General features: G+C 39.9%; 3 protein-coding genes across 3 annotated transcripts; 2 read left to right on the top strand and 1 right to left on the bottom strand.

The window, feature by feature from the left end:
* Positions 1 to 1,171: 1,171 nt before the first annotated feature.
* GCK72_010914 (uncharacterized protein) lies at positions 1,172 to 3,614 on the top strand (the record flags this gene model as incomplete). The annotated part of the gene is made up of 3 exons (XM_053728106.1): positions 1,172 to 1,263; positions 1,311 to 2,223; positions 3,330 to 3,614. The coding sequence occupies 3 exons, from the start codon at positions 1,172 to 1,174 to the stop codon at positions 3,612 to 3,614; spliced, it is 1,290 nt and encodes a 429-aa protein (XP_053587683.1).
* Positions 3,273 to 3,842, bottom strand: GCK72_010915 (uncharacterized protein; the record flags this gene model as incomplete). The annotated part of the gene is made up of 1 exon (XM_053728107.1): positions 3,273 to 3,842. One exon carries the CDS (start codon positions 3,840 to 3,842, stop codon positions 3,273 to 3,275), a length of 570 nt encoding a protein of 189 aa, XP_053587684.1.
* A 302-nt stretch (positions 3,843 to 4,144) lies between these two features.
* Positions 4,145 to 5,219, top strand: GCK72_010916 (uncharacterized protein; the record flags this gene model as incomplete). The annotated part of the gene is made up of 2 exons (XM_003111467.2): positions 4,145 to 4,194; positions 4,244 to 5,219. The coding sequence occupies 2 exons, from the start codon at positions 4,145 to 4,147 to the stop codon at positions 5,217 to 5,219; spliced, it is 1,026 nt and encodes a 341-aa protein (XP_003111515.2).
* Positions 5,220 to 14,259: the final 9,040 nt, after the last annotated feature.

A 14,259-nucleotide genomic window follows, 5' to 3' on the forward strand; every position in this document is an offset into this window, starting at 1 on the left:
ATCCTCTAATTAAGGACTGGATCCTTGGCGTATTGCCTTCTTCTTCTTCTTTTTGTGCATGAATTACATATAATGTGTTCTACTTGGTTTGAATAAATGTTGTTTAATCTATGCATATTTCACTTTTTTCATGAAATTTGTAAACTATTCTAGACACAATGAACTTTTCAGTAGCATTTGTTTCCCTGCGATCTTCAAAAACTACTTCGGCAGAACCCCGCATCAGGCACGCAACATTTACCCGCTGAGCACCAGGCGCGCAACACTGCAGCATCAGGACTGCATCATTCACACGCGTTTCGTTTTCTGAAACGTGTCGGCAGCACGTGTGCAGCAACTAGGATGCGGCAGCATATCCGCAACACTGCAACAACAGACCCGCTGCTCTCCAGCAGCACCTAACATTCAGCAAGTGTGCTCCATCTTTTTCAGTTACGAAAACTTATGGTTTTATTCACACTTTCTCTGAATTTACTCTATGAAAATATGCTTTCTCTGAATTTATTCTATGAAAATAATTTTCACCGCTTGTTGGAAGAAAAATACGTGTGTCTATAGAAACAAAATATCCTATTTGAGCTCTCAACTACTAAAAAGACAACATCACCGTCAGTCGAGCCAAATAGGATTTCAGGAAAAATGAAAAGGTGAGATTTTCTCCAAACTCTAAATAAGTGTTACGTCTTTTTTTCAGAAATTTGAACGGTAGGAAATGGCAAGGATTTCAAAGCAAGCTGAACGCAACATCATAGAAAATTAATTCCCAAAATTGTACTTTATATGTATACATTTGCGTACTATGCTCAGAGTTATATATTTATATGTAGTTGTATTTAAGGTTTGTCAATAAATTCAATTTAATAATACACTGTCTTCGTTGCAAAACAATATAGCAAAGGAGGCAGCGGCCTGATTTTAGCAGCGCCAGAGCAGCACAAGAGCGACCTCTCCGCAACACGTACGCTACAGTACCGCAACACTACCGCATCAGGAACGCACTCTACGCTTGCCTGCTGTTGGACTGCTGCGCACCTGATGCGGGTTTCTGCCGAGTACTGTAAACAATGCAAATGCGCTCATCTGCTAATAAGGTACAGAAGGTCCTGTCCGACAGATAATTATCGCTGCGCGCATAGCCTCTATCGATTTTTGCCTAAAACGAGTTCTTCCAATGCAATATGTTCAACAACCAAAGTTTCCACTTACAAAACTACCAGATGTCGTATTAAGATTATTTGTCGCTTTGTTAGGAGTAACAGAACGGTTAGTTAATGTATTCAGAGCGTTATAGAAATGTTTTTAATTTTCAGAATCTGCTACTCACTCTGCTCCAAACGCTGCGCCTTTCGCACTAAGCGTCCGAAATTCAAAGTCGATATTTTTGGTGTCAAAGTGGGATCAACAGTGGAAATAATCCTACAAAAGTTCAATGAAGACATCATCGAACTAACTTTTCTCACTGAAGATGATTTGACACGCCGATATCCAATTCCTATCCCTCCACCGATAGCCATAACAATCAAGTATTTTAATGGAACTCAAAAAACTCATAGCCCTCAAAAACTGCGCAGCTTGAAACAGTTTTTGTGTCATTTTGGCGACATTTTTTCTTTTGAAAAAGGAGCAATTATCCCTGAAAGAGGATGCGAGCGGTTCACATTTGACTCATTGAAGGCAGAATTGGAAGGATGCGGTTTGAAAGAACTCAACATGCGCGGTTACAACAATAAAATATATGGACGGCAACTGCTGAAAACATTCCTTCCCTGGAGTATACTGACTATATCCCATTGGACCTATGATAAGAATTGGCAATTTCAAAAATATGTTTTAAAACACAAAATGGATGCGCTCTTGGTTTGCTCCTACCATCTCAATTTCTATGAACTCATGTATGATATGGATATCAAGCATATAGAATTCAGTGAGCCCATCTATTTAAGCAGCGAACTCAATGAATTCATCAAGACATGGATCGACGGGGAGACCAATGTAAATCTGGAGTCATTGTGTCTTCGATTCAGAAGTCCTCTATTTGGAAACTACCAACAGTCGATACTCGATGGAATCAAACATCAATTGGTCCATACGGAAAAACCGTTTATGCCTCCGTTCAGAACGATTAACTGGACGTTTACGACGTCAATTATTGGGAAGTATGAAATCACAAGGAAGACTGACGGGAAGAGAGCTACGATCAAGTTGGATGAACTCAATGGAGATGTACGTCTCAAGTTTATTGTTTGGAAGTGAAAACTGTAATTTTCTGTGATTTTATGTTATGAAACAACATCCAAATAATATTTATTTCAATAAACTCAAATACTTCTGTTGTTAGTTCAAAATATACACTATGTATCTGACATTGTACAGTGTCTTTCAGATACAAACAACAGCCCGACTGAAGAGAAAGCCATGTTTTGAAATAATTTTATGAAACTATTCTGGGGTAGCAAAAAACAGTTTTTTGCTTATTTTTTGCTAATCAGAAAGTAGCAAAAAAAGCAAAAAACTCATGGTTCTGAGGTATTTTTTGCTTGACCTTTTCTAGGCCATTCGCTGCAAGACCTGTGTTTGGTGTAGATTTACGGGAGATTTTTTGTGATTTTTTCAGCAATGTTCGGAAAAAAAGGATTAAACGATTACAAAGCATGAAATAAATAAATAAAATTACGAATTCAGTTCAAAAGTATAAAGTACATGGATGCTAAAAAAATCACAAAAAATTCTCCCGTAAATCTACACATGGCCTAGAATTCCGCGGGCTGTCCTTGAAAAGATCAATCAAAAAATACCTTCAAATCAGGAGTTTTTTTTCTTTTTTGATACTTTTTGAATAGCAAAAAATAAGCAAAAAACTATTTTGCTACCCTAGAATATGTTCATTACAGAAAAAAAAACACGGCTACAGCTTCAATCACAGGCGAAAGCAACCATTGACCCCACAGGGCATATTTATTCGCAATCGAAATACTGAGCAATTGGAGTCTACAATGTCTGCCTATAAACCCCGCCCATTTCCCATAGTAAGTATAGCAACAGGCGGAAACCGTGAAATGTCGGTCACATCGCTAGAGGTGGGTATATATATAACTTGTCGATTCATATATAAATGTGTAGGAGTACACAAGACAGGATGTTCAGCGATGAGTGTTCAGTGACTGGATGATCAAAAATGGTCATCCGGTGAATGAATATTCAGCGCTGAGCATCCGGTTATGACACGTTCAGTACTGAGCATCCGGTCACAGGATAATCGGTAATGAGCATCCTTACGCCAATAAGTCTTGATTATCAGCAGCCCAGAACTTGAGGAGGAGTCCTAACAGCCCAGAATCGGAGGAGGAGTCCGCGATGAGCCCAGGAAAAGAGGAGGAGTCCGCGATAAGTCCACGAGGAGTAGGAGTCCGGAAGAGTCCTGGGGGGAGCCTGGAGGAGCCCCAGGTGAGTCCACGAGGAGTCCACAACCGGAGGAGGAGAAGTACTGGAGCCAAAGATATGAGGATGAGTCCACGAGAAAGCTGGAGGAGAGAGTCGCTAACTATTCTGGAGGAGGAGCCAGCCTGGGGGAGCTTGGGGGAGTCCACGAGGATCCTGGAGGAGAGAGTCGCTGAGTATTCTGGAGAAGGAGCCAGCCTGGTGGAGTCTACGAGGATCCTGGAGGAGAGGATTCCTAAGGAGTCCTGGAGGAGGAGCCAGCCTGGTGGAGTCCACGAGGAACCTGGGGAAGCCTGGGGGAGACTGGAGGAATCCATGAAGATCCTGGAGGAGGACTTCCGAGGAGGAGTACACGTATCCTGGAGAGGGCAACAATCAAGTTTGATAAGTTTTGATAATTTCATTTTGGAAATGAAAAAAATATCAGAAGACCAGAGACGCCAGAACTTTTCACATCTAAATAAACTTTACCACTCAAACTCTTTTCTTGTTTATTTCTCTTTCCTTCTCTACCTTTCTAACACCCCCACTCATCTCGCTCACCAAACCTCTAATCTCTTATCTATCTCCATCTATCTTCATGTTACCCCTGGTAACGGAAAGCCATGACAAGAGATTAGATATAATCAAGAGACGAAGTCTGCACTGGGGGAAGAGAGAGCTCGTTGGTCACTTCTTCTATCATATCTGTCCTTTTTTAGTCAACATGTCCGAGGAGGAGCGCCTGCCAACAAGACAAACATCGCTTCCCGATAGGTTAGTTTATTAACTGAAGATCTCTTCCTCTGTCACATCCATTTTTCAGAATTAAGATGGCTATGCAATCTCCCGAAGACTACTACATCGTCAAATATCTTCAGATGACTGTCGAAAGAGTAGTCATTAAACTGGAAAAGACCAAGATGACAATTGACTACGGAGAGGGATTCGGTCAATTTGTACTCTCGTTCACGAAAGATTCATTCAACAACCTACCAGAAGAATCTCTCCCAAAACCTTTTTCTATCCTTGGAATATTCCATGGCCTTGTTTCGAAATTCACGGAACCTGAACCAGGATTCGATATGAGAAAATGGTTTGATTATCTCAGGGATATTATCATCAGTACCCACATCGCACTGGACTTCGGACCTGGTGTAGAGTGCTTCAGTTTCGAGATTATCAAGCGATTTCTACACGGAATGGGTGTCTCGGAAATAATTATTCCGGAATTGAACAATGAATACTTCCGGAAGATTCTCTATGAGTATCCAGCAGTTAAGTACTGGGTCTTGGCACACGAAGGACCGAGAGATGATGAGATCTATAAGGAGATTATGCGAAGAGACACTTTCCATCTTTGTCTGCAGCCGAATTGTAAGATCTCTCTGGATGATGTTTCCAACTGCAACATCGTCAATTTAGAAATCTGGTACACGCCAGATACTAGTAATCAGTTATCTCAAAAGGATCTCAACACTTTCCTCAAAAATTGGATAAACGGTTCGAATCCCAACATGAAATCTCTCTCAATCAAAATGGAGTTCGAAGAATTGGATTTCGAATTCACTAACAACGTATTGGCTGGAATTAACTACACTGATGCACCCAACTATCGGAAAAGAAAGTTTCCTCGATCCTTCATGAGACACACTGGAACGGACAAAGACTTTATTGAGTATAAAGGGGGTTATGACTTCTTCCGAAAGGATGGACTCAGAGGAACAATCTTCTACGCGTTGGATGATTCATACGGGGATCTGGCGAGCTTCCGATTCATTGTTTGGCCCAATTTTCGATGAGTTTTTTGGTTTCTAAATTAATATATTTTGAATGAAAAGCTCACTTTTTGATTTTATGTATCCAATTTGCATCACATTCATTTTGCATATTTCGAATATTTATTTTTTTGTATTTATTTATTTTTCTTGACTTTTTTATTAAAATAAATATGAAAAGCTTTAAAAAATCGTCTTAAAAACTATTGTAAATATTCAGAAAAACTTTAAAACACGGAGATCTCTTGAAGGGCTCCGCGACATGTCGCAATTGCGACGTTTCGCATCTATAAAACTAGCAATAGTTTATCCTAGTTTTGTCAAAAAACGGGTCGGATAACTTTTCCTTCTATTCAATTGTGTTCAAATATGTTCCCAGGCCCGCTGGTTCACTCAACATTTTCAACTGACGAAAGTGTGCGAATACGGTGTGGTTGCGAAACGTCGTAGCTGCGAAACGTAGGAGTTGCGAAACGTAGGAGTTTCAAAATGGCTAGTGGCAAAATGTCGCAGTTGCAAAGTGTCGTAGTTGCGAAATGTAGCGGAGCCTCTTGATGTTACTGTAACTTTCATATCTAGTGGACAGTTTTGTATCACTGTGTCAATGTTTGAATTTTTGGGAAAAAAGATTACTATGAGATTAGAGATTTCAAATATTTATAAGCACTTGTCTGGAAAAAACTTTCAAAAGTTAAGGAATTGTGTTTCTGAAACGTCTGAAACTTAATTTTTCCAACATTTCGGTTTTTAAGTGTTATAGTCGAATTCATCTCGTTGAGAGCTTTCAGAAAAGTATAATCACGGCCAGATTCGGTTGGGTCTCGACGCGAAAACCAAAAATTTAGGATTACCGTTGTTTTCGCTGCAAGACCCAACTTTCTTCAAACCATGACATGATTCTTTTTCTGAAAGTTCTCAACGAGCTGAATACGGAAAAAAAACTGAAATCACAGTTAAAAACAAAAAAAAACAAAACAAATTTCAACGGATATCAAATTCTCATCAAACCCCCCACCAACCTCACTTTTTCATTCATTCATTTTTTTAGCGTAAACTTTTTTCTCCTCCTTCATTCATTCATTCTTCCCAAATACTGTAACACGGAACTTCTCTTCTTGTCTCCATTTTCCCACTTTCCCTTCTCTCAACAAGTGAAAATCTTCACACAACATCTGTATTTTTTCCTTTCGTCATTCTTCTTCTACCAACCCGACCTTATTGAGAGAGAATGAGTGAAGGAACCAAAAAACAAACCGGTTTCTTAAATCTTGAGAGAGAAATCTGAAACTGATCTGCTTAACTATATGTACCTATCCCTCCAATGACGTGGCAAACAGAGACGCGCGAAATCGGAGAGGAGCACTATTATTTGTTCAGGAGAGTATTGTTGAGAGAGAGAGGTGTTGAGCCCTCTCTCGGAGAGAAAACGACGGAAAATTGAGACCACATGTGGTATGTGATTGTTGATCTAATAATAGTGGAAGAAAACCGAAATTTCTTTGAAAAAAGGCACGTGAGATGGAACATGTGACATTTTGGAGATGGAGAAGGAGGTGTGAAGAATAATGAGGCGGAAATCAGACGGTGATTGATTTCGAATAGTTGACGAATTGACAGAGATAATTGATGGACGAGACAAGCGGAATCTAATTTTGATATCAAGCGGAAATGATTTATTTATGGAACAATAAAACTTCCGGTGTCGTGTTGCCATTGAAACATGAAACCGATGTAAAAATAATAAATTTTCGAATCCATTTCGACCAATCCTGATGGTTTATATTTGCACGACACGTGTCTTACAACCGCGCTCTACTGGAAACCGAAGAAAATTGTGAGCGAAATTGAGAGACTCAGAGAAAAAGAGACATTTTCAAAGGGATTTCGGTGGAGCGCAGTTGTAAGAACTGTGTAGCGCTAATAGTTAATGCATAGTAACTCCGTTTTCAGAATTTTTTTTTCAAATTTCAAATTCGGGGGCGCTTTTTTGGTAATCCGTGTGTCTGTCTGGCCGGATTTTCAAAAGTTTATGTTCTCAGATATTCAGACCTTTAGAAGCCTCGAATTTCTACAACCCGAAAAATCTGAAATTTAGAGATCGATTTTCTAGAACTGTTGTTTTCAAAAAATACCTAGACCTTCGTTTTTGTAGTTTCCGGTACATTCGCAGTCTAGACAGATATAACTCTGATAATTATATTTCTTGAGAAACTTTCATTTGGTATTCCAGACATCCTCCAGGAGTTTTCAACTGCCCTTGATCATTCTAAAAAATCTGACCATTTCCAGTTTAATGTTTACATTCTAATCCTTTGCTTTTTCTATTTCCGCCTTCCTCTGCCCTTTCCCGGTCGCTCTCCTCAATTAAAACCAATTCCAGCATCTCCTCAAATCTCAAAAACCTCCTCCCATCCAGACCACCATTGTAATTCAGAGTGTCCTCTCTTCCTCCTAGTTCCTCGTTTATCACTTTTCCATCTTCTTCTTCTTCTTCTTCTCGCCCTCTTGTTTTCAGTATTTTTTCTTCTTCTTTCAGCATCACACTCTCTGTTTTCAGCTCCCCATCGAATCTATCATGTTCCGTTTCTTCTCTTTTTTTTGCCTACTTCTGTCCGTCCATATTTACTCTTTTCTCTGCGTCAAAATGGGGGGCTAAGAGACCATTTCTATCCATAAATACTCGATGGAAAAAAAGAAGGACAGACACAAAATGAAATGGATTCTAAAAATGAAGAAGACGAAGAAGAGAAAAGAAACTTTTAGTAGGATGAAGGAGAAGGAGAAGTGTGGGTGGAAAAGAAGAAAGAGAGAACAATGGATGTGACTGAATAGTAATGAGTTGGATGGTTTGGAATGGATGGAGCAGAAAGGGTTGTAAATATACATAGGTGTGATGGACGGTGCGATTATGCAAAAGGTGCGGTCAGAAAATAACATATGTGCTCGCCGGAAACTGGAAGTTTTTCAGGACTGTCTGACAGAATAGGTTTTCTAAACGTGTCGGGAATGAACAGAGTGGTCAAGGACGGAGTAAACGGTTAAAAATAGAGTTGACGATGACGTCAAACACGGATAGCGTGTTCTGAAATGGAATGACGCTCTTTAAATAGGATGATGAGAAGAGAACGAGAAGATGGACGGTGTAATGTGGAAAATTTTGACTGGCTTCTGGACACATCTCCTATGGAACTTTGGAAGATCTTGTCGGGAGCGGATTTTGACTGAAATTTTCAGATTTCGACTGACTTCTGGACATCTCTTATCAAGTACTCAGAAGCTTTTATTCAAAGTTGTTGAAATCTCCGAGAAATTTGTGTGCTGGTTTCGAAGATCAGAACAAATTCTGCTGACACATCTGGAAATCGAGATCTTTCAATAACCAGAATAACATCGATGTACTGGCATCAAGCATTAAATAGTTATGTTTCGATTTTCTGAGAAATTCACAAGGTTTTCTTTGTATATCAGAAATCAACTGGTTAAAATGCACCTCCATAAAAAGTTATCTGGATTTTTTCATAGTCGACGTAAAATCGAACATTTGCGTATCCTTTAAAGCGCGTACTTTCACTGTTAGGTCACACACGTCCGGTACAACGACCTTTCTTTGGCTTGACAATCTCAGATACTATCTTATTGTCTCCCGTGGTTTGGTAGGTCAAAAATTCTCCTCGCACCCTCAAATACCACTATATTAGCTCTCCCCTATAAACCACCTGCAAAAAAGTTTATATTTTTATTAATTCAGGTGTGTGTCCATCACCAAACAAATATGTTTTTTTTTTCTATTGATGCTTCCTCTTCTGTTCAAATCCAAACATTTCTCCCCCTTTTTTGGTCGCTTCTGTGACGTCACTCACTCAAAAGCATTCAGTCAGCTCAGACTACTTTATCAGACCCCTCAAAGACACAACCGTACTTTTTCCATTTCATTTCGTTTTCCTGGTCGCAAAAAGAACATATTGGGCAGTTTTGAATTGATAAGCGATGATGATAAAGGGGAGAAAAAGAAAGAAACGGAGAAAAAAAAAGATTCGTACATTTTTCTTCTGATTTTTCTTTTTTTTAAAGTGAAAGTAACAACGAGAGAGAACAAGGAATTGGTGTTGGCGGCTTCGGACGGTGTCCGGTCTGTGTGTCCAAAGTGTCCGGATGTCCGAATTACGAAAAAAGATCTGTCGTTGTATCCATCAATCCAGATATCACGTTTTCCGATTCTAAAGTTTTTGAAAACCCAAACATCTTTCAGATTTTAGATTCTATGTATTTAAAACGCGTCAACGGCGCGCCAGACACACCAGAAATTGAACTTATTGTGTTTGGAAACTTTCAAGATCCTCGGAATTTTGCAAACGCGCCTCAGGCGCTTCAGACAGAAATGCCTGAATTTTGATCGCTTGTTTTCCTTTCCAGATCCAGTTGCTCTAATTTTCGAAAAAAAAAAGCGAAACGCGCTCACGGCACGCCAGTCATCCAAGCTCTTCACCATTTTCAGATCTCCAAAAACGCGCCCCGGGCACCCCAGCCTTGACATTTCCAGCCCCTCGTCTTCTTCCTGCTAAACAACATCTCCTCCTCCTCCTTCTTCACACAAAAAATTGTCTCATCTTGTGCTCTTTTTCCATGTAAATCGAGGACTTTTTTCTTTTCTCTGCGTCTCTTCGTCTCCCGTGCTCTCTCACAACACGCGCAATTTTCTCGTTCGAAAAGTGGGAAGAGAGAGAGAGAGAGAGTGGGCGGAGCCTATTCTCTTTTACAAAGATTAGAAGACAAAGTAACAGGAAGAGAGAGAGAGAGAGAGAGAGAGGCACATGACACTCGTTGTCTGCGTCTCTCGTCTCTCTCACTTTCGTGTTTCGGTCATCAGTTGACTTACTTCTGTATTGGTGGCATGTACGAGAGCATCTTCTCTCTCTCTTTCGGAAGAACTTCTGAAGATGACGACTTCTTGAAAATTGGTATGTGGTATACCAATTAGAGGCATCGGATGGGAACGAAAGACTTTTTGGAAATTAAAACGATTGGAATTCGTGTGGAGGAGGAGGAGAACTGGGAGCGATGGCTTTCAGAGTCATATTTCCCAAAAGTTATCGAGGACGAGAAAACTTGGAAAATTTTTATCGGCTATTATGGACGATGCACCATGTTGGGACATTCGAATGGTTTTGCAGATCGGATTGACAATAAAAACTTAGAAAAAATCAGATAATTTTTTGTCTGAAAATAGGTTTATTTCTCAGTTTGGTATCCTGAAAAATCAATTTTTATGGGCGATGCACCATATCGAGGCCGTCATTAAAAATGTTGGTCAGAACGATTTTCGTGGATCAAAACGTCTTTTCGCGGATCAAAACGATCAAATTTTGAAAATTTCAGACAATTTTTGACCACAAATCGGTTTCCTTGTTAGTTTGGGATTATGAAAAGTGAATGTTGGCGTACTATGACAAAACTCACGTTTTGTTCAATTTTCGGGATTCCAGACGTCTAGTTTTTGTTAAATTCGTCATTTTTGAACAAAAACCTGGATTTGGATTTTTCCTGGATTTCCTGAGAGAAACGTTCCTTAAAAAATCCAATTTCAGTTTGTTTTTTTTTTCAGTCCAGAAACCTTGTTTTCCAGAAAATTCGTCACCTTTTTTTTGACAACTTTTCTCCAAAAAAATTGCGGCTCAATTTGCAGAGATCGTATTTCCTTTATCGTCATATATTTTACTAAATATTAGATTTTTCAACATTTTCGGCTCAAAAATTTCTGTTTCAGCACAATTTTTGAGTCTAACTATCCCAATGAAGAACAAATTTTCCCAAAAGTAGACCATTTTCAGATTTCCAGTCGATTCCATCATTCAAAACCTCAAAATTCTGTTTTTTAACATTCTTTTGCAAAAAAAAATCTGCAAATATCTGAAAACCAAAGATCCCATGTCGTCTGACTTCGCTTCAGAAAAAATCTTTTTCGTTTCCCCATATTTTCATATTTTTTCTTTTATCCATACTTTCTCCCAAAATGAACCCAAATCATTTTGTATTGTGTGTGGTGGGTGTCCCATCATCAAGGTCCTCCACACCCCTGGATTTCTGTTTTATTTTAAGAAATGTAGTCCCTCTCTCTATGGATCTCTGCGTCTCTTCACTGGACACACTCTCTCACTCCTCCATCTCCTCACTTGTTTCCTTTTTCTTGCACCCCCCACTCCTCTTCGGGGGGCGACCGATTCCCCGTCTCTCGAATTCCAATGATCTCTAGAAGATAGAAGAGAGAGTAGAGAGATGGAGAGAGAGAAAAGAAATGAGAGAGAGAGTAACTACTCGATGCCATCATCAACGCATACACACACACAGCGCAAAGAGGACAACAATCGAACAATTGGTGGTGGTGGTGGGGCGGTTGAGAAAAGAGAAAAATCTAGAGACTGTGCGGTTTGTGGAGTGTCTCGCGCCGAGACATGTTAGACACAGCTGTTTGTGAATGAAATTGAGATGAAAGGGAAGCATCGGGGCACCACACCGGGGATGGAGATCACAACTATATAGGTAGAGGTCCCCCTCTCTAGACCGTATCCTTAGAAACACCCCTGATGATATAGTTTCCAGGAACAGGAAAATTGACGGGGAGCAACCGGAGGGAGTCAGCTGACAAGCGATACGGCAGATGGATGGGGGGAGCAGAGGAGAGCATTTTATTTGATCAGAAATCGGAGTTGGTCAAAAAATTTTAATCTGAAAATGTTCAATTCAGGATTCCAGGGAAATATATGGAGTACACTGAGAAAATGTACCCTAATTTTCAGAGGTCTGATAATTCGAAATATTCCGGATATTGGAAGACATGACCATTTCCTCGAGAGAAAATGGCTTTTGGGATTATTTGAAACGAAAAAACTCTGATTTCAAATTTTCCGAAAAACTGGTTTTTGAGAATTTGCAACAACAAAAAAATCATTTATCAAAACCAACATCTTTGGAAATATCCATTCATCAAGTTTCAGACAAAAAGTTCCATGACTTCATTTTTCCGAAAAAAAAAGATCGATGGAAGATCGAACATCCGAGTAGCGCGGACTTGAAGGACGTCTAATTCATCTTAGACCAGTTCAGCCCACCTAGGCCCAAAATCTGACCGAATTTGGAAAACTAGGTCACCAGGGATTCCCACTCAGCCAGGGCCTCAGCCAACACCTGACCATAAGTCCTTTTCTCATCAACGAAACTTAGAATGGCCTAAATTTTTCTAGTCCTCAGTCTGTCTAGTTTATCCGAAGTTTGAAAACCAAGTTGAACATTTCCCGCTTCCTTTACTCTCCCCCAGACCACCCATGCTCTCCAGAAACCTCTCTCAATTTCCCAGACAAGAAAACTCATTATTGTTTTCCTAAGTTTCAGACATCACACAATTTAAAAAATCCGGTACAAATAAACACATCCCTTCTCAATTCGTCTATTCCAAGGACGTCAAAATATGTTTTCTACTACTACTATTGCCACCATTATCTGTTTTTTTTGTTTCCACGTGACTTGAGTTGTCTAGAGGACTATTTTGTTCTCCGTGGCGTGGCTGAGAATTGTTTGATGTTTCGATCTATAGCCCCCGTGGGATCAGGTCAAGCTCTTACTCTCTCTCTCTCTCCCTCTGCGGAAAGCTTACGTAGCAATAACCACGTGGGAGGTATCGAGTGGAGTACCTGAAGATATGGGTTCTATGAGCTGGAGGGGGGATTCTACATGTCATTTCCATTTTTGCACATGACCAGTCCAATGAGCAAAGATGCCAAAATTGTGATGTCCCCTCTCTTTGTCATGAGATGACTCAATTTGATGTGCGCCACAAAAGGATTAAAATACGGTAACCATCCATCTGCAGAAGGGTCCCTGACGCCTGGAATGAAATTGTTTAGAAATTTCTAGAATTTCTAAATTTAAACTCTATTCAGGTGCACATTCCTCAAAAGCTAGTTTATGCTCAAAGACTGGACTACTCGATTTGATTAAGTCTCCCCCCACACGGATATTCGTCATTGTCTGAAAGCGACTGTTTTCCAATTTACTCTCCTTTGTGTCTTACTCCGCGTGATCTATGAAAAAAAGTCACAAGTCTCTCCTCATTCATTACTCAAATGATTCCGTACTCGACCCGAAAACGAAACGACTATTTATCTATGCATATGTACAATTGTCCTCAACAGTGTGCACCATTCGGGGGGTCAGGTGACGTCATGATGTCATCTGGCACGTTGCCATCCTCATTGCAATCAGAGAGAAGGAAGGGGACACGCGCAATGTCGAATATACATTTAACGCCCGCTGTAACATTCATCCCCATCCCTTCTTCTTCTTCACTTTTTCGATTTTCGGAGAGAGAGAAGGCAATTGAATAAACAAAATTAGGAGAAGGGAAGATTGAAGTTTATTTCTTTTCTGGTACTTGATCACATGTGATAAGAAGAGAGAAAGTGTGAATGGATAATATCGGATTAGCTGACTACTTGTCCGAAAATAGTAATGTGTGGATTGACGAAAAAAAGTAAATTCTTTCCATTAGTTGGATGGAAATTATTTTTGATACAGCTACACATAATCTGGGCTTGATTGTAAAGGATTGGTACGTTTACCGCACGAAAGATGAACTAGGCTCGTTGAGACGGGCCAATAAGCACCTGACGAGCAAATAAAGAGCTCCAGGAGCTAGGTTGGGTTACCAAAACTTATCAGATTAAAAAGTTGGAGTTTTGGAAAAAAATTGCACTGGACCAAGCTGGAGAATACTTCAGTTGAGATCTTTCAGATTTTCAGGAAAAAAGTAGTTACGACATTTTTTAAGCCGAATTTCATACACAAATTCGCAATACTCCACTAATCTCCCTAGGAACATCTCAATGACCATTCGTCTGTCTTTTCACAAGATAAGATCTGTTGGTCCTTACACAAAGGTCTAACAGGTGCCCCACCCATTCTATGCGGGTAATTAGGAACCCGCCGTCGTCCAAGACGGATTACCAATTAAGCCCCTTTTATGACTACGTGCTCAATATGAACTCTTTGTTCAAACGGTCAAAGTACCTTT

This window comes from Caenorhabditis remanei, chromosome III (assembly GCF_010183535.1).
Source record: "Caenorhabditis remanei strain PX506 chromosome III, whole genome shotgun sequence".
In the NCBI taxonomy this organism is placed as follows: Eukaryota; Metazoa; Nematoda; class Chromadorea; order Rhabditida; family Rhabditidae; genus Caenorhabditis; species Caenorhabditis remanei.